This window comes from Erpetoichthys calabaricus, chromosome 2 (genome assembly GCF_900747795.2).
Source record: "Erpetoichthys calabaricus chromosome 2, fErpCal1.3, whole genome shotgun sequence".
Classification (NCBI taxonomy): Eukaryota; Metazoa; Chordata; class Cladistia; order Polypteriformes; family Polypteridae; genus Erpetoichthys; species Erpetoichthys calabaricus.
Genome location: NC_041395.2, coordinates 31,190,340 through 31,216,932, shown reverse-complemented (window position 1 = coordinate 31,216,932; position 26,593 = coordinate 31,190,340). Strand labels below are relative to the sequence as shown.

At 38.4% G+C, this 26,593-nt stretch overlaps 1 protein-coding gene across 1 annotated transcript in view; it reads right to left on the bottom strand.

Annotated features, from left to right (window-relative positions):
- The window catches only part of LOC114645725 (von Willebrand factor A domain-containing protein 5A-like), an 85,690-nt gene that overhangs the window by 41,912 nt on the left and 17,185 nt on the right, over positions 1 to 26,593 (bottom strand). Inside the window, exons 4-8 of the mRNA XM_028793548.2 lie at positions 24,161 to 24,383; positions 14,193 to 14,359; positions 7,853 to 7,967; positions 6,650 to 6,825; positions 4,965 to 5,053 (exon numbers count right to left, since the gene is read on the bottom strand). Of these exons, the coding sequence (XP_028649381.1) occupies positions 4,965 to 5,053; positions 6,650 to 6,825; positions 7,853 to 7,967; positions 14,193 to 14,359; positions 24,161 to 24,383 (770 nt within the window). The remainder of the gene's footprint in view (positions 1 to 4,964; positions 5,054 to 6,649; positions 6,826 to 7,852; positions 7,968 to 14,192; positions 14,360 to 24,160; positions 24,384 to 26,593) is intronic.

The window sequence follows — 26,593 nt, the reverse complement described above, 5'->3', positions numbered from 1 at the left end:
ATAGTGCATTTTGTGGCCAACAATTGGGCCCTGCAAAGTTTCTGTCTCCAAACCTCTTCCTTCCCCAGTGACTAAACTGGCAAAATAAGCTCCCAGGAGCTGAAAAATTCATTGGCCTCCTGGAACCTCAGTGAAGACTGACACATGTGTATGACTACAGACAGCAGCACTAACATGATTAAAGCTCTTAGAGTGAATGATCGGACCCAACTTCAATGCATTGGGCACATACTGCACAACGCCATAGGTGAGTATCTAAACGACAAAGTATTGATTAAATTAAATTAATTAATTAAAACAGTATTTATTTATCTAAAATGTTTTTTAGGAAGTTTTTTTTCTTTGAACTGATTAGACAAAGCTGTAACAATTACACTAGTCCCACCCCATCACATTTTAGCAATAGTAGCTGAATAGCAAGTGATCTGCTTAAAGTATCATTTTATTTCATTTTGCATACTTAATTTCAAGCGCATACTTAATACGTCATACAGCAGACACACAGTGTGCACACAGCATACATGTCCTTATGTATATGTATGTGTCATTTTGTAAGTGAGTCCTTTGTATGTACAAATGAAATGCTAAAGCGTGAAACATTTTTAAATGTTAAGACAAATTAGGCTATGCTATACAGTGTGTGATTGTAGTCAGTGTCACAGTATTGATAGATTATTCTCTGTATAGAAAAAAAACAATAGTGTAAAGGACCAAAGTATTGACCGTGCCATTGATATTTGTAATAAGGTTATTAGTGTTTATTCATTCAGTTAGAAAAGAGGAAGACAGGTGACTGTGGTACAAGCTGAACTCAGTCTACCCACTCACCAGCTTATTACAGAGTCCCCATCCTGTTGGGGTTCAAAACAAAGGATGACAGAGAGATTCCTGGAACAGGAAAAAGTCATAGCCTGGGTCCTGGGATCAGATAAGAAAACTAGGCACCTTGTTGCCAACGTGGCAAGACATAGACATTTTGAAATTGGTAAACTGCTGAAGGTCTGTGCATTGGAGCTGGGGGGTCCTCTACAGCACATCTTCAACCTGAGCCTGGAACAGGGGAGAGTCCCGAGGCTTTGGAAAACATCTTGCATCACCCCAGTCCCAAAAGTATCACGTCCTAGTGAGCTGAATGACTTCCGGCCTGTTGCTCTGACATCACATGTGATGAAGACCATGGAGAGGCTGCTGCTTCACCACCTGAAACCACAGGTTCAACACGCCCTCAACCCTCTGCAGTTTGCATATCAGGAGAAGGTGGGAGCGGAGGATGCCATCATCTATATGCTACATCGATCCCTCTCCCACTTGGACAGAGGCAGTGGTGCTGTAAGAATTATGTTTCTAGACTTCTCTAGCACCTTCAACACAATCCAACCTCTGTTCCTTAGGGACAAGCTGACAGAGATGGGAGTAGATTCATACCTAGTGGCATGGATCGTGGACCATCTTAAACACAGACCTCAGTATGTGCGTCTTGGGAACTGCACGTCTGACATTGTGGTCAGCAACACAGGAGTGCCACATGGGACTGTACTTTCTCCGGTCCTGTTCAGCCTATATACATCGGACTTCCAATACAACTCAGAGTCCTGCCACGTGCAAAAGTTCGCTGATGACACTGCTATCATGGGCTGCATCAGGAGTGGGCAGGAGGAGGAGTATAGGGACCTAATCAATGAGTTTGTTAAATGGTGCGACTCAAACCACCTACACCTGAACACCAGCAAAACCAAGGAGCTGGTGGTGGATTTTAGGAGGCCCAGACCCCTCATGGACCCCGTGATCATCAGAGGTGACTGTGTGCAGATGGTGCAGACCTATAAATATCTGGGAGTGCAGCTGGATGATAAATTAGACTGGACTGCCAATACTGATGCTCTGTGTAAGAAAGGACAGAGCCGGTTATAATTCCTTAGAAGGCTGGCGTCCTTCAACATCTGCAATAAGATGCTGCAGATGTTCTATCAGACGGTTGTGGTGAGTCGCCCTCTTCTATGCGGTGGTGTGCTGGGGAGGCAGCATTAAGAAGAAAGACGCCTCACGCCTGGACAAACTGGTGAGGAAGGCAGGCTCTATTATTGGCATGGGGGTGGACAGTTTGACATCTGTGGCAGAGCGACGAGCGCTCAGCAGGCTCCTATCAATAATGGAAAATCCACTGCATCCACTAAACAGTGTCATCTCTAGACAGAGGAGCAGCTTCAGCGACAGACTGCTGTCACTGTCCTGCTCCACTGATAGACTGAGAAGATCGTTCCTCCCCCAAACTATGCGACTCTTCAATTCCACCCGGGGGGGTAAACATTAACATTATACAAAGATATTGTCTGTTTTTTACCTGCATTATTATCAATCTTTAATTTAATATTGTTTTTTGTATCAGTAAGGTGCTGCTGGAGTATGTGAATTTCCCTTTGGGATTAATAAAGTATGTATGTATGTATGTATGTATGTATGTATGTATGTATGTATGTATGTATCTATCTATCTATCTATCTAAATAAAACTGTGAAACCACTCCAAGATTTCACTGATGCCCTGTATGGGGAGGTTTATGTCAGTGTCTCCTACCTCCAGCTGGTGCTTCATCTATTCTAAAGCAGACTCCTAGAGGCAGAAGATGGAGATACTGAATTTACAAAACAAATAAAAAATGACATACTAAAGTACCTTGATGGAAAATATAGTGACCCTGTCATGGATGAACTCTTGGACATCGCCTCACTGATGGACCCCAGGTTCAGGACAAATTATATTGATCATAACAAGGTGGAACAAATTAAGAAAAGAGCTGTGATGGAGATGATGCCTCTACTCAATGACAAAACCACTCAGCCTGTGCTAAAGAAGAAAAAGACTTTAGCAAGCTTCTTCAAGAAGAAAGTGCTCACTTCCTTCAAGTCAGAGGCAGAAAAAAACTGAAAATGACCTGGCAACCTACTTGTTGTCCCCTGACACAGACACTTATCCACTTCAGGGGTGGAAGCACCACGAAACAAACTTCCCAAGGCTCAGTGCTTTGGCTAAGAAATCTCTCTCCATCCCTGCTACAAGTACCCCATCAAAGAGGGTCTTTAGTGTGTAGGGTGGCATTGTAACATGCCATAGGGCATGCATTAAGCTAGAGGCAGTCGACAGGTTTTTGTTCCCTGCAAAAATCTTGGGCATAAGAAAGCAAGTCATGTTTTGTAATTTGTTTGTAAATTGCAAATATGCACTGTTTGAAAAGGGATACAAGACAATTTTTTAAAGAGGCACATTTTAATGATTTATTTTTTCCAAATTTGTTTACTTGGATTTGCATTCCATTGTTCCTCAAGGAGAGATTCACAGTTTGCAAACCACTAAAAGTTGTGAGTAGCCACTAAGCAGCACCCGGGGGACAAAACCACTTCAATAAATGTGTCTACTATTCTTCTCTGTGTTGATATTGTTAAAATAAAAAAATAAAAGTTATTTGAATAATAAGGAAAAAAAAATCTAAATCTGAATCTGAATCATAGATTGGCCATATCGCCCAGCCCTATCTATGGCACACCGTGTCTTTTTTGTGTTTTTTTTTTTAATCACGCATGCACTGAACACACCATGGAAAATCCAATGTGCAGATGGTTAGGCTCTTTCAAATATCCAAAAGGTTTTATTAAAAATACAATACAGTGTAACCAGTTCACTTCAGATTTGTTATTTGTAGAAAGTACAATGAAACTCATATCTGCTCTTTTCATTATTCTGTCACTCAGCATAAATCACACACTCTGTAGGCTATTTAAAATAACAACACAGAATGCAATGGGTGAAAAGTAATCACCCTTTAAGAAAAAATAATCATACAACTTGAACACGAATGTGTCTGTTATTACATGCCATGGAAGAACATAATTGTTGAAATTAAAGAGAATTCCAGAAACAAAAGCAGGATTATAAGCACAATATGGGGGCTTGTTGGGGGCTGTCATAACCTCACTCACAACAGAGGCTATGAGCACAAAGGTGAAAACAAAATGTATTCTTACCCTAATGACAAATAGTTCAAAGAATCTGTAATTAAATAACTATTTGTAGTTTCCTTTCATTATCACAAGGATGCCTCATAAATGCGGAAAGCATGTTTTCATAAACCAAAATATTTGCTGTATCAACATGGATGTACTTGGTAACTTTTATGGCTTATTCATTCCCATTGGACTCTTGTACCCTTCATGCCCACTGAAAACTGCAAGAATAGGCAATGCATTTTTAAAAAATGTATTTTTTAAAAAAAATCACTTTAAAGTACAATTTTATGATTGTAAGAAATACCTTTAAACTTTAAAAATACAGAACTTATCCTTTGAACTAGTTTGATAAGAGTAACCATATAAGCAAAACAAAGCTTCCAATAAGTTAGTTGTAAGAATACCTGGATGACACAAACCCCCTCTATTCCAGAAGACATCAGCAATCATGGAAACCCAAAATAATCAATTTTTGGACATGCAGTATATACGGTAAAATTTAACTCTGAAGAACCTTACAATAATTATCAGGATTTTAATAATTACACAATATGCTTAATAGCAACAATTAAACAAGCAATTAATAGAACTGTAGTAATTAGCTTTGACTGGGTTGTAATTCTGTTCAAACAGTTTACTTTTAAGAAGATTATAGCAGAAGATATTCATATGATTTCTTGTGTGCCATTTACAGTTTTCACTTAAATATCACTGCATACATTTCATAAACAAGGAAAACATCATGTTATGAACTGAATAAAAATGGCTTATGCTTTATCTACCAAGAAAAGAGTGATTTCTTTCACTATTTTCTTGTTAGAAAGGTCCCCAGAAAAGTGCTATAATTCTGCTTATTATGTAAGTTTTTTCCCTGACTATTTTACTACAGGGGCTAAAGATAACTATATACATCTGTTAATTTTTTTCTCTGCTAAGTTAATAAAAGTAAACAACTATACTTACGGGAAAAAGGATTCAAAGTGGGAACCAAAACCGTAAATATTAAAGAAACAGCCAAATGGTAGACTCTTGAGGAGAAGCAAAAGTGTGTCCTAGAAGAAAGTATTACAAAAGAAAGTCCACTTGTAGCAGTTTAATAAAGGGTTCCCGTTTAACTTGAAAGAAACCAAAAAAAAAAAACTTAAACTAGATTTCAGAGAGAGCACATATTAATGGCAAGACACCAGTGAGTTATAAAGCATGGTCACAATTTAAAAAATCCATTAGAAATCATGCAATGTTGCATACAATGTGAGAAATAATTCACTAACTAGACACAGAATTTGGAATTAACACATAAAAGATATTTGTTAGAAAAAATATCCAGGTGTGAGCTTATGGAACCTAACGCAGAAGAATGGTATGTGAAGGTGCATGACTGTACATATGATGGCCAGTGCCACTTCAAGGCCTGTGACTTAAAACAGGATAAAGAAATAACAGAAAAAAAATATGGATGAAGGTACAGGTAAACAAAAAAGAAAAAAATAATCAAGTGTAAAATCTTAAATAAGCAGAAGCCTAATTTATTATTCTTTAGTCTCTTTTTTTTTGTTCTTTATTTCACCTTATACAATTTCTTGTATTAGGAATTTGTTAGATTTTGCATACCCCTTGGGATCAGAGTGCAGGGTCAGCCATTGTACAGCGCCCCTGGACCAATTACAAGTTAAGGGTCTTGCTCAAGGGCCCATCAGAGTAGGATCTTTTGGCAGTGACAGGGATTCAAACCAGCAACCTCCTGGGTACCAGCACAGATCCTTAGCCTAACAGCCACCACTCCGCCCCTATTTACATTGTCTTTACAAACACACAGGTAAGTACTATACAGTTAACTATATGTGTGGTGAAATGTATAAATGCAGAAGGAAAAAGACATTTTAATACCAAAGATACATTAAATTTATTACCAAAGTTACATAATGAAAGGAATTAATTCACTAGTCCCACTAGGAAGAATCTATAAAGTGCAGGGCCAGACTCTGAAAGCAGTAAGGTAGTGAAGCTTCACCACTAAGATGAAGAGTTGAATGGTGGAGTTAATTCTCAATAAAAGTGAAGTATAAATAAGATGAGGGGAATCTATGATTGTTTAAAAAAAAAAAAAAAGATTATTCAGAACTTATGTCACCAAACACCAGTATATGAATAACACTTCCAAGGATTATAAAGCATACATGTTCTTGGTATATATGGTTGATTAAATAACAGGAAATGAGAGACAATACAAATGTGAAATAAAGAAGTTAAAGGAGAGATCTGATAGAGGACTTTGAAGATAATGTGTTTAAAGCCCTTTCATAAAGAGTTTGTGTGCTGTACCCAGTTAAAGAACACCTTCAAGATGAAGAAATTACTTTTTCATTTCTGATATTTAAATTTAAAAAACCTTCAAAAATACGTAAGTTACCCATCTTTAATAAAATAAAGTTATGAGCCACACACACAGAGATAGGGACTAATCAATCAGCCATGGATTGCTCCAGGCTTTTTTTTTTTTTTTTCCCCCTAAACGTTTGTTAAGCAACATTTCCATAAACCTGCTTCTTTGACATCTAAGTTATAGGAAGACACAGAAAAGAAATAAAAACAGAAAGACATTAAGCATAACTGACTTGTCAAAGCAGGAAAAACAAATATTTACATACACGAGCACTCTCAATGCGCATGAGGGAGTCTGGATCTTCATTCATTTTGCAATCCATACTGCCAGACCGATCCATCAAAAAGATGAACTCGCCTTTAGTGGAGAGCGATTGTTCTGTTAATCCAGAGAAATCTGGATACAAGCTGATCATCACGACAGGGTCTCCCATTAAGGAGCCTTCAGGGGGAAAAAGTACATGTCCACTTTATTAATTCGCAAAGGGTAAAGATGTACAGGCTACACCTATATTGTAAACACCCAATGTATTAACAATTTATTCATTTTAATTTGGCAAGACTGTATGGTTACGAATTAGCAGACAACGTTTTAAATCAGGAAAAAATAAAAACTACACGAACAACTCACTGTAGTGAGTAACTCTAAATAACTTTCAAATAACAGTCTAGTGAACTAAGATGTTACCAATTAATTCCTGAATGTAAGCTAATTAACATACTTTGCTGAAAAAAAGGGAGAAAGACAAAATTATTTAGCAAATTACTTCTATACAGTAGCTGACTGTTGTGTTGAGTGAGAATAAAAAGCTTATTAGTCACTGTTTCACTGTAAGTTTTAAGAATGTATTTCGGTAAAAACAAAAAATAAATAAATAAAGACAAGATTCTCAAACATGGTGCCTGTGAGCATAGTAGAGCAGTGGTTAGCACAGCTGCCTCACTGCTTTAAGTTCAAAACCTAGTTTGGGCATTGTACATGTACCTGTATAGTTATCATATTCTACATATTCTGTCTTTCCTTGTCATCCTTGTGAATTTTCTTTAAATATTGTGGATTTGCTCTTACATCCCAAAGACATGTGTGTTAATTGGCGACTCTAAACTGGCCATGCAAAACTGAATGAGTCCTAACTGCTATATACTGGAACTCTATTCAGGGTTGTTTCCTCCTTGAACCCAGAATCAACAGGATTTCCTCTGGCAAGTATAAAAAAAGATTAATGAATATACGCAGCTTGCAATCAATTTATAATTTGTTACAGTAATAGTCACCCCAAAGATCTGTAAAGGTTTTATTACCTTTTAAAGTATTCTAGTAAAACAGCAGGCAAAGGGAATCTTTAACTAAATAAAATTGTATGTTCATACTAGAAAATTAAGATACATAATAAAAAATAGAGTTGTTAAACAATAAAGACTAAATCAGCATTAAAATGATGCACCTATTTTACTGTAATATGTTTTACCTGATTCTGTTGAAGACTGACCATTTTCCACAACGGCCATAGGCTGGTGGGGCTGGTTATAATAAATCAAAAGTTCAACATCACGATCAAACTTGAAGCCTGAGGACAGAGACACCTGATTTTGGACAAAAATTAATAACTATTAGGTAACATTAAGCTATATGTATAATCAATTTTATTAATCTTATAATTCTATGTCAGCCCTTAGGTGCAAGGTTAGAACCAACACTGGACAGGATGTTGTTCACTTCAACCGCAGACATATTCCCAATAATTCACACTCACCTTTGGTCAGTTTAGCGATACAACTTAACTGAACCTGCACACCTTGGACAATTTGGGGGGGGGGGGGTTAAATACTAGTGAAAATGCATGGAAATATGGGGGATGTGGAATCTTCAAGTAGGCAATTAAAAAGGCATGATTCATATCCTGAGGGCTCAGGTATAAATGGTGCGTATGCACAAAAATGTTGTGCACACCCGTTTCCACACTTGCATCGTGATGCATAAAAATTAAACTTGACATAAAGCCATGCACATTCTCACAGCAGTTACCCAAATTGCACACACACATTTCTGCTCGGTTTTGCTACTGTTCCTGTGTGGTTTCCATTTCTTTTTTAGAGTCACATCCATGATGCAGGCTTTATCAAATACACTGAAACTAACCGCATATCATTTATAAATTTAAGGAACCGGATTGTAATCAACCTGTAAAGATGTGATAGTGCACGGAATGGCCAAGCTCTTCCAAATACCACATCTGCTTTAGCGTTGTTACACTCAGTGCACCACTCAAGAGTATTTTAACCCATTGTATTGGAGTGTGGGATCACAGCTCTACAGCAGCTGATTAGAAACCTCTACGCCGGGTTGTATCAAAAGCATAGAGAATTATAGGGATGTAGCTTCTAGCCCTGAAGGACATTTATAGCACACACTGCCTCAGGAAAGCAACCAGCATCTGCATGGATTCAACTAAGCCATGCGCAGTCTATTTGAACTTCACCCATCCGGCAAACATTTCAGAGCCTTTCCTGCATGGACCTCGAGGCTCAGAAACAGCTTCATCCCAAGAGCTATAAACACACTCAATTTGTCCATCAAAAGCTCCTGGTAGAACTGTTTGACTTATAATTACAATTACCTCACTGTAAACCTGCACTACAACTGTAAATTTTCACAACCTGAGCCACTTCATGAACCATTTGCATTAGCTGCACTATATGTACATTATGCTTTCATACTGCATATTTTTCATTATTTTTCATTGTTTTTATTGTATTGTTATTATTATTATTGTTATTTTATGTTTATGAAGGATTTGCATATTGTATCTCATTGTACAGTACTATACAATGACAATAAAGGAATTACAATTCCGGCGGTGGGGGATGTGATAGTAGGCTGCTTGCTGCTTATCAACACATTTACAGGACAAAAGATGCTGATGGAGAAGTGTGAAGCGATTTAAGGTGGGACGGATCTACGAGTTTTTTTGTAGGCTCTGGTAATTCTAGTGTAATTCAATAGAAGATAGCCAGTCATCATCATCTGTAAATACGCACTAAGTCGATTAGATCTCCAAGAGTTATCCTCTTGGAGCTGTGTGCTGTTAGAATACTAGGATGTATACTTGATATTACTTTTAAGATGAAATGCATTAAAGTATGTATTACATTATGCAGATAAATTGTCAACTTCATTTAAATAATGTATACTGTTAATAGTTTCTGTAGCCGAGGATCGGACCGCCAAGGTCCCCAACTTCGGCCACCACCCAACTCTCACTGCACCCGACCTCCTTGGCCCCTCCCATAGGTGCTGAGCCCATGGGAAGACTCGAGTGGTGTTTTGTTATTGGACTTCTGTGCTCGTCACGGATTGTCCATAACGAACACCATGTTCAAGCAAAGGGGTGTTCATATGTGCACTTGGCACCAGGACACCCTAGGCATCAGTTCGATAATCGACTTTGTGGTCGTGTCGTCAGACTTGCCGCCACATGTCTTGGACACCTGGGTGAAGAGTTGGCTTCGATGGTGGGGGAGGATGCCGGTCAGGCCTGGTAGGCCCAAACGTGTTGTGAGGGTCTGCTGGGAATGTCTGGCAGAATCCCCTGTCAGAAGTACCTTCAACTCCTACCTCCGGCAGAACTTAGACCACGTCCCGAGGGAGGTGGGGGACATTGAGTCCGAATGGGCCATGTTCCATGCCTCTATTGTTGAGGCGGCTGACTGGAGCTGTGGCCGTAAGTTGGTCGGTGCCTGTCGTGGCGGCAATCCCCAAACCCGCTGGTGACCCTTTTGTCCTGTGGGACTCTGGAGGCAGCTAATAGGTACTGGCAGGCCAAGAGTAATGCGGCTTCGGTGGTTGCTGAGGAAAAAACTTGGGCATGGGAGGAGTTTGGGGAGGTCATGGAGAACGACTTTCGGATGGCTTCGAGGAGATTCTGGTCCACCATCCGGCGTCTCAGGAGGGGGAAGCAGTGCAGTGTCAACACTGTATATGGTGGGGATGGTGCACTGCTGACCTCAACTCGGATGTTGTGGGTCGGTGGGGGGAGTACTTCGAAGACCTCCTCAATCCCACTAACATGCCTTCCAATGAGGAAGCAGAGCTTGGGGACTCGAAGGTGGGCTTCCCCATCTCTGGGACTGAGGTCACCGAGGTGGTCAAAAAACTCCTTGGTGACAGGGCCCCGGAGGTGGATGAGATACGCCCGGAGTTCCTCAAGGCTCTGGATGTTGTAGGACTGTCTTGGTTGACACATCTCTGCAACATCGCATGGACATCGGGGACAGTGCCTCTGGATTGGCAGACCGGGGTGGTGGTCCCCCCCTTTAAGAAGGGGGACCGGAGGGTGTGTTCCAACTACAGAGGGATCACACTCCTCAGCCTCCCTGGAAAAGTCTATTCGGGGGTTCTGGAGAGGAGGGTCCGTCGTATAGTCCAACCTCGGATTCAGGAGGAACAGTATGGTTTTCATCCTGGTCGCGGAACAGTGGACGAACTCTACACCCTTAGCAGAGTCCTGGAGGGTGCATGGGAGTTTGCCCAACCAGTCTACATGTGTTTTGTGGACTTGGAAAAGGCGTTCAACCGTGTCCCTCGGGGAATCCTGTGGGGGGTGCTCCGGGAGTATGGGGTCCTGGACCCCCTGATAAAGTCTGTTCGGTCCCTGTACAACCGGAGTCAGAGCTTGGTCCACATTGCCGGCAGTAAGTCGAACCCGTTTCCAGTGAGAGTTGGACTCCACCAGGGCTGCCCTTTGTCACCGATTCTGTTCATAACTATTATGGACAGAATTTCTAGGCGCAGCCAGGGTGTTGAGGGGGTCCGGCTTGGTGGACTCAGGATTGGGTCACTGCTTTTTGCAGATGATGTTGTCCTGTTTGCTTCATCAGGCTGTGATCTTCAGCTCTCTCTGGATAGGTTTGTAGCTGAGTGTGAAGCGGCTGGGATGGGAATCAGCACCTCCAAATCAGAGACCATGGTCCTCAGCCGGAAAAGGGTGGAGTGCCCTCTCAGGGTGGGAGGCGAGATCCTGCCCCAAGTGAAGGAGTTCAAGTATCTCGGTGTCTTGTTCACGAGCGAGGGAAGAATGGAGCGTGAGATCGACAGGCGGATCGGTGTGGCATCCGCAGTGATGCGGGCTCTGCATTGGTCTGTCGTGGTGAAAAAGGAGCTGAGCCGTAAGGCAAAGCTCTCAATTTACCAGTCGATCTATGTTCCTACCCTCACCTATGGTCATGAGCTATGGGTAGTGACCGAAAGAACAAGATCGCGAATACAAGCAGCTGAAATGAGTTTCCTCCGCAGGGTGTCTGGGCTTTCCCTTAAAGATAGGGTGAGAAGCTCAGTCATCCGGGAGGGGCTCAGAGTAGAGCCGCTGCTCCTCCGCATCGAGAGCAGTCAGATGAGGTGGCTCGGGCATCTGATCAGGATGCTTCCTGGATGCCTGCCTGGTGAGGTGTTCCGGGCACGTCCAACCGAGAGGAGGCCCCGGGGAAGACCCAGGACACGCTGGAGGGACTATGTCTCCCGGCTGGCCTGGGAACACCTCGGGAATCTCCCAGAAGAGCTAGAAGAAGTGGCTGAGGAGAGGGAAGTCTGGGCATCTCTGCTCAAGCTGCTGCCCCCGTGACCCGGCCTCGGATAAGCGGAAGAGGATGGATGGATGGATACTGTTAATAATTAAACATGTGGTGGCACAGCAGTAGTGATGAGCTGGCACCCCCATCCAGGGCTTGTTCCTGTGCACTGTATGCTTCTGGAACTGGCATGACCGTGGATGAATAGATAGATGGAATAATTAAACACATATTACGAAGATTTTTCAATGTTCCTTTAAAGTTTTGGATAATCAGCGTTCTAAGCTTACAGCTGGTTTGACATTTATTACAGAGCCTATATTGTGGCAGATGGTTACATGGAGAAAGAAAATGGAAGGACAGGAACTGGGGGTTGGTATGTTTGTTGGAAACAGTACTGCTGCAATAATTTTTTTCATCAAAGGTCGAACACATCCTAGCAAGCATCTTGTGGGAGGGCAGGAACAATCCCTGGATGGGGAACCAGCTCATCGCTACCACTGTGCCACCATGCCCCCATGTTCATTACATGCTTTAAAGCATTTCATTATGAAAATGATATCAAGTATACATCTTAGTATTCTAAAATGTTCAGTGAGCTGTAATATCATAAATGCAATGTATTCTGTATGAAGTTCACTGCCTGCATGCTCCTGTCTACAAAATAGAAAGCCTGTTTACGCATGTAGTGATTCACATACATAGAATATGAAGCTTTTAACATACTACTTTAGTTATAATGGACTTTGAGAAACTCTAGCGAATTAAACATTGATTTTAAGATGAAGTTTATGACACTCTACTTTAATGACAAAAATAAACTATGAGATTAAAGTAGAAAATTCGAGATTAAAGTCGATATTTCAACCTTTTTTCTTTTCTCTGTACCCTAATATGCTACTGTATGACACACAGATGGTGGGCTACGACTCGCCTTTTCACTGCGACTTTGATATCTGACCACCTTGTTTATTTTGGGCACTGTGCGACTTTCTGAACCTGAACGTTCCGAGTTTCTCCACCACTCTGTAACACTCGATTAACTTCCTTTTGTTGCTTATATCATTGCTTAAGCCAACAACTAGTACTTTTTTCCTTGCCTCCACTTCACATTTGCTGAAATTGTTCTTTTTTCTCCCATGCTTTTTCCATTGTCTTTTCATAAAACACTGAACTTAAAGGGCTTTTTATATTGATTTGCATATTCAAAGGGGAGTAATTCTGGGAGGGAGGATCCTAGTCAGGGTGGGGTGGAAGGCACATACATGTGCGTTACATTTCTCACTGACCGGGATTTATGGATCAGAAGTTGGCTTACACATGGGTTTGTGCATCTGAATTGTTTTGTGTGTATGCATTTTTCCACTTTTGTCCGCATGCCATGTTTTAGTGTGAATTCTACGCACAGCGTTATACATGAGGCCCCTGGTCTTTGAAGGTATTCAAAAACATGAAGCTTTATAGCCAATCAACATTCAATGAAGTTCAAACAATGAAAATTATGAAGAAAGGAGTTTCAGAAAAGAGCTCAATGCCACATGACTCTGCACTAAGTTTTTCAAATAATCACTCTATTCCACCCATATAAGGGTGAATTTTATGGTTTAGTTTTTCATGGCAGCAAAGAAATTACTTTTCTTAATTTTTACCACATTGTGTATTACTTATATTGCAACTATAATATAAGCAACTTATATTTTTTCTCTGTGCTGCAAATGGATACATACAGTATTTTTATCCTCTTTATTGCTTTGGTTCCAAACAGTAAACAACACCAAATGTCAATTCTGAACAATCTTTGTTGTTAATCTTTAAATTAAAATCAGTCATCATCTACTCACTACTTAAAATGGAAAATAATGATACTAATTTGCTGCTTTTAGTTCAAACTTTACTCAGCATGAATAGTTTGTGTATAGTTTTTATTAATTTGTGTCAAAAACAGTTTTCACATTCAAGCTAATGCACCAGCACATAGATCAGTAGGTGGCAGCACATTCTGGACAGGCAGTTTTGAAATGTACCAGTAGATATATTACATGTACACTGTAGATAAAACTGCAAATAACCATTACACAGCCCCATTTTAAAACAGAGCTCAACCTATTTATGAAGTTACAAATTTAAACACGGATCATCTAAAATCAACACTATACTTCTCAGCAGTGATTAAAATAATTTGATATGATTTATCACAATGTTCAGAGTTTCATCAATACATAAGTAGAAAATTAACAGTGGCACCTTTGCTTCTGTCTTGTCATCACTTAGGTACTCAAGAGGCATCAGTGCAGAGTTGGACTTCACATCTGAAATTCCATTGGGTGAGACCAGCTGACAAGTGAGAGACAGGGTGTAGGGAATGGAGTCAACAGGAACATGAGGTACTTCTGTTGTCACAGATGTAGTACCTAAAGGACAAAAGTAGTAGATTTTAATGATCAAAAGACCACAGAACCCCATGTTAAGTTTAACTATATGCACTAAAATGTATGCACTCTTGCTTCAGCCTCACTGGGCCATATATTTTGGGAATGCACCAAATTAACATCATTTTGAACAAAAATACTTATCAAACAGAGTTGGCGTCACAATCACTCTTAACCTATTAGTAGCTGTGTTTGGTGGACTCCCAAATGGGCTTAAAGTGGAGAAGGACAAGGATTGTACTTTCCGATACCACACTACTAGCACATAGATTTAGCTTGCTTAACTGGAAGATATCACCACCCACCTTTTATAAGTCAATAGGCAACTGATGTTCATACTATTTGAAAATGGGAAAAAAATCTCATTTTCACTTAGAGGATCTGTCCAAAATGTTTTTAAAGTATGGCAAGATTTAATTAATACAATTTTAGAACAAGCATTCATATCGAGGGAAAAGGACATTTTCCCTCTTTATCATCTTGGCTATTTTTGCCAATGCTCTTGGCTCTCCTCTCTTTCTCTTGGTTGGGAGTTGAATTCTTGTCTTTTATTGTTTTTTTTTTTGTTTGTTTGTTCCTGCTTTCTTTTTTTTCTTTTAACTTTCTGCCTTTTTTTTATTTTTCTAGTTTGAAATCATTTGTCATATAAGATCATCTTGATATTATGCAATGTTATTTTCTTGAAATAAAATTAATAAAATTTTAAATAATGATTTTAAGAGAAGAATACAGTAAAACACAGTTGAAATTTTATACAAATAAAGTCTGCAATCAATAATTAAACATTATCCGTGATAAATACACTCATTTAGCACAGTGATACAGAAAAGTGCTTTTAGACGAACTTCATTATAACAAAATCTTTTAACATTATTTACTCCCTTTAATACTGCCTTCTCATTGTCATTTTGACCTTTTCATACTCATAGCTAGGCAGTGAGCGCAGAGTCACCATGGAAAATGTAATTCAACTTTCAAAATCTCCAAGTGCACTTTAATAATTTGATAATTCTGAATAAACTGGACTAAATTCACAAATATTCTAAAATTAGAAGAAAACATTAAGATGCTAGAGTGGCTTGAATGTAGAGAATGACAAATTACAAGTAACCAGCTCTCAATAATGGCTTCAGAACTTGTAAGTAGCTATGAACTTCACATATCTGTACTGAAGACCTGGGAACAATACAGGGGCCTAATTGGTATTTGTTCCGATTTAATATATAGGAAATGAAACATATGTTTGGGTATTTCCATACTGTATATTAATGTTTTAGAAAGTGTGGTAATGTTTCAGTTCTTGTTTAAAAAAAATTACAAAAATGATGATGGGGGGGGGGGGGGGCCTTCTTGTATCTTTTTTAATTAGTTGTAATCGTTTATGGTTTGTATTTGCCGATTCAATATATATTTGAATACAAAAAAAAAAAAAATTCTCTCACAGAGAATGTTACACTTGTCAGAGCATTTTGATCTAATGTGAGTTTCTAATGCATTTCAGTGTTGCACCTTAAAAATGTAGATGTTTGCCTTTTTAAATTGTTAGCTTTTAGTGCAACAGACATATGAAGCATGCAGCAGTACTGGGCTAGCAGACCTTGACTCACGAGTTCCACACATCTGATCACAACTCATGTCACCTAGTTCAAAATAATTTTGTATGATGAGATTTTTTGATATATGCAAATATTGTGTCTTCCAAAGACAACTTCATATTCCTTTTTAGACCCTTTCTTAATACCTCTTTGGATTACATGTGGAATATTTCAGTCATTCTCCAGGGACAAACATGACTCTGGACACAGAGAATCTTGGCACAAGTTGGAACAAAATGTATTTGTCCAGCAAAAAAAGAAAAAACAAACAAACAAAAAAAAACACTCCAGTATGGGGATGAAAAAAAGAACAGAAGCACAGCATAATACACGCATAAGAGTCAAGTCTGTGTTGTGAACATCTGAAAAGCAGAGGCTGGAGAAAGGAACAATTTGCATAATGTATTTTATCATGTTCATATTGGCAATGAACATGCCATGGAAAAAAGGAAAAGATAGTAGGAAGAGAATTCTTAAGTACAGTTTCAGTGCAAGATGAATTGTACAGGGTTTTTGAGGGATCACTTGATTGAATATGGATATGTTTCACAAAACAGAGAGAAGCTGTTGGTGTTACATGTCAAATGGTGCTTCCAAGGGCTAAAATTTAACATAGGATTCTGGGCATCCTGCCTATTACTTAAAAATACTACATGACTTAATGTAATAAGCCAGGAGAGACCCATTATGCTGTCAAGGCAAAAAAGGTTTCCATTATTGAAACTTTTATGCCATTATGGAATTAGATGTAATAATAATAAATAATAATAATAATAATAATAATGATGTGAAATAAAAACACCCAATTCCTACATGGTTTGAGAGAGTAATTTTATGACAAGTTGCCGAAGTTGAGTGAGTGGCTAGATTTTTTGCTTTTTAACACAGTGCCACACATAGCTACAATGGTGGAATGGAAGCTTTGCATTTATCCTTGGATTGTTATAACCATGGCTACAGTTATCAGTGCAGCCATCCATTGTCTGACCAGTGTATCCAGTTCAGTGCCAAAGGAAATCAGAGCCTATTGGTTGGATCAGGTACAAGACAGGATCCAACCTTGGGCAGGGCTCCAACCTCACACACACCTGACATAATTATAAAATAAACTGTATTTACTGTAGCTAGTGCTTCACAAACATTGCATTAGCAAAAGATTTGTTATTGCCCAATTACACAATATGTGATGTGTTGACAGAGTTGAGTCAGAATTAACAGTGTTGCTTAAGTGACCCATAATTCATATTACTTGGTTCGTTTCTGAAAATAAAGTTATGTCTACCTGCAGAACATTAGAAAAACTGATAAGAACAGGCCATTAATCCCAGGAAAGCACAGCCTTTTTTTTGCAGCTGACAATTGTCGCTTCTTTTACTCTCCTTTTTCATGGAAACGCTACTTCCTTCACTATATCAATTGAGATTGTAGCCCAGCACTACACAGACTACTAAAATACAGTCCATTTGGTTTTTCTCAGAAATGACTGTCAAATGTTTCTCATCTAACAGCAATTATTCCATTATAAACTGTTTATTTGGAAAACTTTGGCTTTAGGAAGAAAATATATTGTGGACATTTTTCTTCATTTGAAGTCTATCATGTTGAAGGTTTAAGGAGATTTATAAGGCTTGCTATTATTTGTCATATAATACATTTTAATGAGAATCAGACTTAATGTTAAGTGTCACAATTTATAAAGTCACAAAATTTAAATATTACTTAATTTAAAATAAGAAAGGTTAAAAAAGTACTTTTTTAATCAAGACAAAACATTAATGTAAAAAAATAATTATCAACAAATATTTACGTTATTTGAAATAACTTGATCAGAGCTGTGTATTGGATTCAAACATACTTTGTAATTCTGCATACTAAATGCCTGTTTAATTTTCAGCTTATCAGTCCACTTGAACACTTTGCACAAGCAGCATATTTTATGCCTAAAACCTGCACATTCATGTTGGTAATATAGTGCAGGGGTTTCCAAGCCCCCATAAACTTTGCACCACGTGGTCAGGGACCCCTACAAATTTAAAGCTGCAAAGCAAAGGTGATCTTGGATCTTGTTTACTACTAACAGCAGTCACACAGCATGATTTTGGATAACAGCACACTTACTATTCAAACCAAATGCTTAACTGCAGCACATTATTGACGCATACATGACAAAATCCCACTTGACATTTCTTAGCCAGGATACTCAACCATTTTTCTTAGCATACCAACTCCAAGAACGGAATGTTTTGAAGTATCAATATTTCTTCTGTCTTAAATTGTTAAGTTCTGCCCTTTTACTAGCCATAGTTCAAGGTTGTATTTCTTTCACAGTCACCCCCTGACCCTGAACTGTATTTGGTAATTTTAGCAAGAGATTACTGATAGCGTTTTGTGTTTAAATTCTCCAGGTATAAGCCAAATGCTTTTAAATTATTTTTAAAAAAGTTGTATGATTTGATATGGAATTTTAAAAAATAGCCAAAAATTTCAATACATTTAAAGTATAAAGGTTATTATGAGAATCAAGATCAAAAGCTGGTGAAAATAACTCACAAGTTACATACAACTTATCTTAAAAAAATAATATAAGCAAAATAACTCACACATGGTTCCAAGTCAATTTAAAGCCTGACTAGTTCTGCTTTTTCCTTTTGCTTGATCCTGCCTTTAGTTTTAGATGGAGGATGAAGGTTGCTGAATGTTGGCAACACTAGCTAACACAAAAGATTTCCAATATTGATTTACTTTACATGCTCACTTATTGTGGAGAATTACCCACAACAATTATTCCCAAAGAAAGATAAGTCCGCACAATGATACCTATACGCAGTTGCAGGAAAAAGTCTGTGAACCATTTTCAGAATTATTGGAATTTCTGTATTAGATATTCATAGAAATATTGTGTAAACTATACATAAAATATTTACAATACAAAAGTTGACTCACTCGCTCAATCATTAATAAAAACTCCTGTTTAGTTAAAAAAATGTAATTTGGCAGAATAGTATATCTAGGCTAATAGGTATTCGCTAAGAAGAGATATTTCAGTATATCAGTATTAAGGGTTAAAAGAACCCTACTAGTAAAAAACTAAAAACACCTAAAAATCTCAAAAATACCTTCATGGAGAATTTGGTGACACTATAAAAAAAAAAAAAAAATTATCTGAAACATGTTTTTTTTTTTTTGCTTGTTTTTTTTATTTCTCACTAAATTTTTAATTTGTTGATATTTATTAATATTATGCTAACTTACTTGATCAGCGCAAAGAGCATTTACATTATGTAAATGAAGACTTAGTAGAAGTGATTGATGGGCCAGGAGAATACCACCAGTAACAAATAAGTTAGGCAACTGAAGATGGGGTGCTGTCCTGGACAGGAAAAAAGAGATGTCATCACGTTATGAAATGGAAAAAGAAAGGTAAACAATCTTAATAGAGATGTAAATCTCATAGGTTAACAAGCCCTATTTTTGCTGTTGACTACCTGCACTCTTAGAAGCATACTAGCTCTCATCCGAGTTATCTGTTGTGCTCCGTCGACCTCCTACCATGAAGTATCAAGCACTGTAAAGCAGTCTTTCCACATAAACAAAAAATGAGAGAATCCCCTTGAAGCATGAAGTGCCATGAAGCCCGCTCACATGAACAATAAGGGGAGGGGTTTAACGGAGTGCCTCCAATCACTAACATATTAATGACCTGCAAAAGGGAATGGATTTTATATGGGTATCAACCGCTGCGAAGCACCAACTCATGAACAAGGACCTGGGGGATTAGGGTTTCATATAGTTTCATGAGTAGTTGGTTGCATTACTAAAGGGTGAAAGGTGAAATAACAGCTGAGCTGCACTTCAAAAATGTTGCATAGGAGGGTAAATGAGTAGTGTGATAACAACTGCACTGCAGCTCAAAAGTACTGTGAGGTGTGCAGCCACAGCTTAGAGGGAACATAGCTGATTACCTGTTTCGATTGAAAGGAATATATTTTCTGGCAAGATTGGATTGGGACTGCCTTTCAGCCCTGAAGTGACATGATACAGACAAGCCCACCCTCACTCTGGGGGTTTGGTGGAGGGGACACATTATTACTATCCTGCTATAGTACCTGTTAACAAAAGAAGAGAGGTATACAACTCATAATTCACCAGTCTCTTACTCGTTTTAATTGAACTCATGTAGGTGCTGGAGCAACAAGTTACCACGGAGAACAGTACAGTCTTGTAAAGTACAGGTAGCTTCGGATTTGTTCCCCCGATAGTAAAGACCACATTTTCTAATCACTTTTAGCGCACTCACAACACACTCTTTCTGGGTATTGTTGGAAGTGATAGCTGAAAAACAGAAGATCTTTGGGCTGGAAACATGTAAAATAATCAAAGCTTGTTGTAGCCTTCTTTATATCCATTTCTATGAAAAATACCTGCAAATCACCATCCTATCATTACACCATAGCACCAATGTGGCACATTGAGCATTAATGAGAGGTAGCGTTTCGGTTGCTTAATACTTGCATCGTGCATTCACTAAACAGCTTCCTGTTCTTAATTGGCCACACATACTGTAGCCTAACTTCTAAAGCTTAAAGCTACCTATGAAAGCTAGTTAGTGGCACTACGTTATAACTACACTTGGGCACTAAGATATTTGGTGCACTAACTTTAACAATGTTGTCATGTGAAGCACTGCACATTGATGTCAGCTAGGCATGGTAATAATGCTAGAAACTCAGTGTTTTAAGCAATATTACAGACTCTAGGGACAATTACATTTGCTGCTGTAGTTAGTCAGATACTTTCCTGTCACCTAATGCTGCTGAAGACGTGAACCAATACAGTGTTGTAAAGTTAATGGATAAAATTTTTTTTTACCTGTTTAAACAAAGCTGGTATTTTCATGAATTACGCTGCATCCGCCTTCAATGCTTTTTTTTCTTTGCTTAAATCTTGCTTTCTTAGTACCACCTTTCTTTTCTTTTACCTTTGGTGTTCATTGTAAAATCGTTAAATTCAGTAGGCGGGTTAAGGACATGGAAGGATGGATAGTTTCAATTTCACTCACTTGGGGTTGGGGAGGGGTCACCTCCTTTTTCCATAGAATTGATACCTGCAGGCAAAGTGGTGTTATAGCACTTGTGGAGTGGTCTTTTTTTTGTGGATTTACTATATTTGTACTCATTTATTTATAGGAATTTGAAAGGGTATGTACGGCAGCTTGATCTGCTTTCTTGTAAAATTGTGTTTCAAGTCTCTAGGAAAAGGCAGAAAATGTTCTATTAAAACTTTTGAGATACATTAGTTACATTTCTTTTGTCTTTAAAAGTTGAGCACAGACAAGGGAAGTGTGAAGGATTTGTAACCACAACCTCGGAATCTGAAGTCCTAGTTCCACTGCCTTCACCCATATAACACACTACCTGACAATAATATCAGCCCTTAGTTAAAAACAACATAAAAAAAATTACAAATACTGAATATAATTTTATAAGAAAAAACAATCAAAATTCACTCTAACTATTCTGCAGGTCTGACCAGCGGCTAAAACAGAAGTATGGTGGCAGTTATTGCTGCTAAAGATGGTTTTGCCAGTTACTAATTACAAGGTCTCACATGTTTTTTTTACAGCCTGAACTGTGATTCTTTAAACAATGTGTTCAGTATTAGACTGAAATAGTATAATTGTGTGCCACTAGTTAAAGCAGACTGCGTTTATGTACTTTGTGACTTAAAGATCAAATCACATTTTTATAAGTACTCAACAAAGAAATCCAGATACAGTAAGTCCAATGCATTTAAACACATTTTTTTAACTGTACTGTATATACACACTCTCACTAATACAATTATTTGGAACACCTGTACATCTGTTTATTTGTGCAATTATCTAATCATCCAATCAAGTACCAGCAGTGCAATTTATTCATATACAGGTCAAGAGCTTCTGTGATCTCAATGATTTTGATCATGTCATGATTGTTGGTTCCAGATGGGCTGGTTTGAAAATTTCTGTACCTGGTGATGTCCTGAGATTTTCACATACAGTACAACAGTCTCTAAAATTTACAAAGAATGGTGCAAAAAAAAAAAAAAAAAAACCAAAACCATCCAATAAGTGGTTGGTCTACTGAACAAACAGACTTATTGGTAAGAGAAGTGGAAGGAAAATGGCCAGACTTGTTCGAGCTGACAACAAGGCTACAACATATCAAATCTTGAGGCAAACGGACCACAACAGCAGAAGACCTTGTCATGTTCCACTCCTGTCAGCCAAGAACACAAAACTGATGCTGCAGTGGACTTAGGCTCACCAAAACTGGACAGATGAAAATTTGAATAAAGTAGCCTGTTCTTGATTTCTGCTGAGGCACACAAATGGTATAGCCAAAATTTGGTGTCAACAGCATGAATCCATGCACCCAATTTGACTTGTGTCACCAGTCCAGGCTGGTGGTGGTAATGGTGTAATGGTTTGAGGAGTATTTTCTTGACATATTTTAAGGCCAATTAATACCAATCATCCATCACTTCAGTGCTATTAGCTATTTGTGCATTGTTGCTCAACATGTGCATCCCTTTGTGGCCATAATTTACCGATCTTCTAATGGCTACTTCCAGCATGGTAATGTACCATGTCATAAAACAAAAGGAGCTTTAAATTGGTTTTAAGAGCAGAACAATGTGTTCTGTGTTCCTCAGTGGTCTTTCCAGTCATGGGATCTAAATCCAACAGAAAACCTCTGGGATGTGGTAGAACGAGAGATTTGCAGCATGAATGTCTAGCTGACAAATCTGAAGATACTGTGTGATGCAATCATGTCAACATAAACAAGAATTTCAAAGGAATGTTTCCAATATCTTGTAGAATCCGTGCCATGAAGATTAGGCTGTTATGAGAGCAAAAGGAGACCCTACCCAGTATTAGAATAGTGTGTCTAACAATTTGCTCAATGAGTGAAAATTATGCACTCACTGAGCAGACAACTGTTGTTCTAAACACAATCAATATTTAAAAAATTGGGCTTCTGAAAATAATTACACCACAAAGTATTAATCCACTAATTTTAATAAAGTAATTAAAAATCATATGGGCACTTGATGATTGTTGTATCCTTTTATGATGTGAATGAGGAAATATTTTAATATGGAATAGTACAAGCAGAAAAATCAGTGCTCCAATTCAAACAAAACTTAATGACATCACATGAGGCAAGCCTGTGGAAAGTACTTGGAAACACTGAGAGAGAATATTTAAGTTCATTTAATTTTATTACTTTTTATTACAGTACTTTGTTAAAAGGGAATCCACCATATCAAAGCACACATGAATAAATGATCAAACAGAAACTGTAAGAAAACTGTATACCCTGTATAAATTTCCTTTGCAAAATCCTTTGCAGCCATGACCCTTTATTTCTTAATTCCCATCAGTATTTCCGTATGGTGAATAACAAACAAAAACAAAGATTTAACAAAATATGTACAGAGGAAAACCAGGTTTGTAGTGACCAAGGTAAAAGGGTGCACAGGCAGGAGTTTTCTGACAGCTGGCTATTAAATCTTGCAAATAAAAACACAATCTAAACATAAAAAGCCCAACACAAGTTTCTGACTGGCACTTACCCTACCTATTGAAAAAGTGAGGAAATATTCTAAACACTCAAATAATCCATCCATCTATTATCCAACCTGCTATATCCTAACTACAGGGTCACGGGGGTCTGCTGGAGCCAATCCCAGCCAACACAGGCCGTAAGTCAGGAAACAAACCCTGGGCAGGGCACCAGCCCACCACAGGGCACACACACACCCACACACCAAGCACACAGTAGGGACAATTTAGGATCGCCAATGCAACTAACCTGCATGTCTTTGGACTGTGGGAGGAATCCCACGCAGACACAGGGAGAACATGCAAACTCAATGCAGGGAGGACCCGGGAAGCGAACCCAGGTCTCCTAACTGGGAGGTAGCAGCACTACCACTGCGTCACCGTGCCGCCCACACTCAAATGATGTTTAACAGTATTATTTTAATTCATTATCAAGGAATTGCACTAGTAACAAGGTAAAACTCCATACATAACTGAATAAGAACAAGCTTTCAAGTTGTTTTTTTTTTTTGGATATAAAATACTGTATGTACTATGGTAAACATCACATTTTAAAATAGAAAAACAATATACTTGCCATACCTTGTGGAGTGTAGCGTGGACACAGCACAGTAGGCAGGCAGAATCGAAGAGCGTCATCAGCCTGGACAGGCAGCTCTGTCACATAGGACAGGGAAACTGAAGCTGTCTGACCTGCAGGTAGGCTGCCAACACTGAGGCTGAACACATCTGGGCTCTCATCACTCTCTTCCAGTAAAAATGCTTCTTGTCCACTGCTTATGGCATCGTCATAGTCATCTCTTGCCTGTTAACCATCAAAATAAGTATATAAATATATAATGAAAAGTTGACTGACACATTCATTCACTAATCAACAATGAACTATTTCTCGTTTAGTTAAAACGCTGAAATTTGGCAGGATGGTACATTTAGGTTAGTAGGCATCTGCTAAGAAACGGCATTTCAATATAACAATATTTTTGGATCCTCCCCCCACCCCCACCACAATAGGACAACTAAATAGCCCAAAATGCTTTTACCAATTTGATAAAATTTGGTGATCTTTTAGAAAACAGAAAAATCAGCAAACCTATGTTTTGCTTTATTTGTTGATAATAATGTTTCAGTGAGTAGGCTGTTCATAGGCAAAGTGTGCTTTATTTTTGCCAAGTTTTGAGAAATGATCACGCACAGAGAAATTGGGCAGCAAATGAAGGCCAAGGTGGAAGTTCCATGAAGGTCTAAGAAGCCATGCTTAGAAAGTTTCATGCTTGCTATCAGCCGCTTCTTGCTCCTCATATTGCGGTATGAAATTCATACAAATTCAATTGGAGTTGGGGGTAGGGGGAGTGGGATTGTCAGTCTTGCTTTATATACAGTACATATACAAAACTTCAGACAATGGGATGAGTGACAAGAGCTCCTTGGCAGTGAAATACATGCAATATTGCGGAGACCTGGGGTGTTCTCTTTGATTTCAGACCACGATGTACTGCTACGCTCCAGTTCACAAAGCAGAAGCTGAAAACTGCTAGTACAGCGTACCAGGACACTTCAAGCCCTGGATATAAAATAAACCAGGAGCAAGGGCAAGCCTTAGTCAGTTTAAATGCTTGTGAAGTTCAGTAAAAGAGTCTCCCATGGACAATACATTTGAGGATGTAGATATTGTACATAGTTTGATGTATTATTTCTTTTCACCTGTTCTTTTCTCTACAATGCTTAAAACATTCAATTCATTGCATGTGTAGCCTATAAATGTCAATGCTGTATGAAGTAAGTTCAAGTAAACCATGAATGAGTGTTTTTGGAGGGTTTAAATCAAAAGCAATACTTTGTAACGGTACAAGAACAAAGTATTACATTCAAATCTGATTGAAGTTACAATTTTTACAAGATGTGATATAGGTGAAATTATATTTATACCAAAAAGTCCAATTATTCCTACTAATTATCCATTTCAATTCAAAACAATACAGTTTCCTGTAAAATTGTGTTTTGCAGTGAGTATCAATAAAAGCCAAGGTCAGTCATTAGGAAAAGCAGGAACTGGTCTACTGCAGGAATGTTTTACTCATGGGTAATTCTATTTATTTAGCATATTCCAGAGTAAGAATCTCCAATGAACTAATAATACTGGTTAAAAATAACAAATATCAGATACAGAAAAATAATGTTAGTTACATAGTACTTTTGATATATCAGATTAACTAACATCACTATAACCGAGGCCCATAGCCTTAGGAAATTCTCTGGGCGAAGCCAGGTAACACAGTTAGCAACTTGTAAGTATGAAAATTACTAACTACAGACATTATTATTTTTTTGACATTTTACAAACCACCCAGTAAGTGGTCAGTCTACTGACCAAACAGACTTATTGATGAAAGAATTCAGAGGAAAATGACTAGACTGGTTTGAGAGGACATAAAGGCTACAGTAACTCAGATAACCACTTTATGCAAGTGTGGTGACCAGAAAAGCATCTCAAAATTTACAACATGTCAAACCTTGTGGCAAATGGGCTACAACAACAGAAGCCCACATTGGCTTCCTCTACGGGCTGCCAAGAACAGGCCCACCAAAACTGGACAGTTGAAGACTGGGAAAAGGTGTCAGGTCAGCTAAGGAATATAGATGGTCAGAATTGGCACCAACACCATGATTTCCTTACATCTAACATGCCTTGTATGAACATTCCAGCCTGCTGGTGGTGGTGGTGGTGTAATGGTGAGAGGAATGTTTTCTTGACAGAAATAGGGCCTGTTAATAACAACCCATCATTGCTTTAGTGGTATGGCTTATTTGAGTATTGTTGCTGACCTTTATGACCACAATTTGCCCATCTTCTAATGGCTAATTCCAGCATGATAATGTTCTACGTCAAAAAGCAAAAGCGGTTACTAAATAGTTTAATGAACAAGACAATGAATTCAGTGTGCTCCAGTCATATTCCCTGTCACTAGATCTAAATCCAACAGAACCACCTTCAGGATATAGTAGATCGGGAGATTT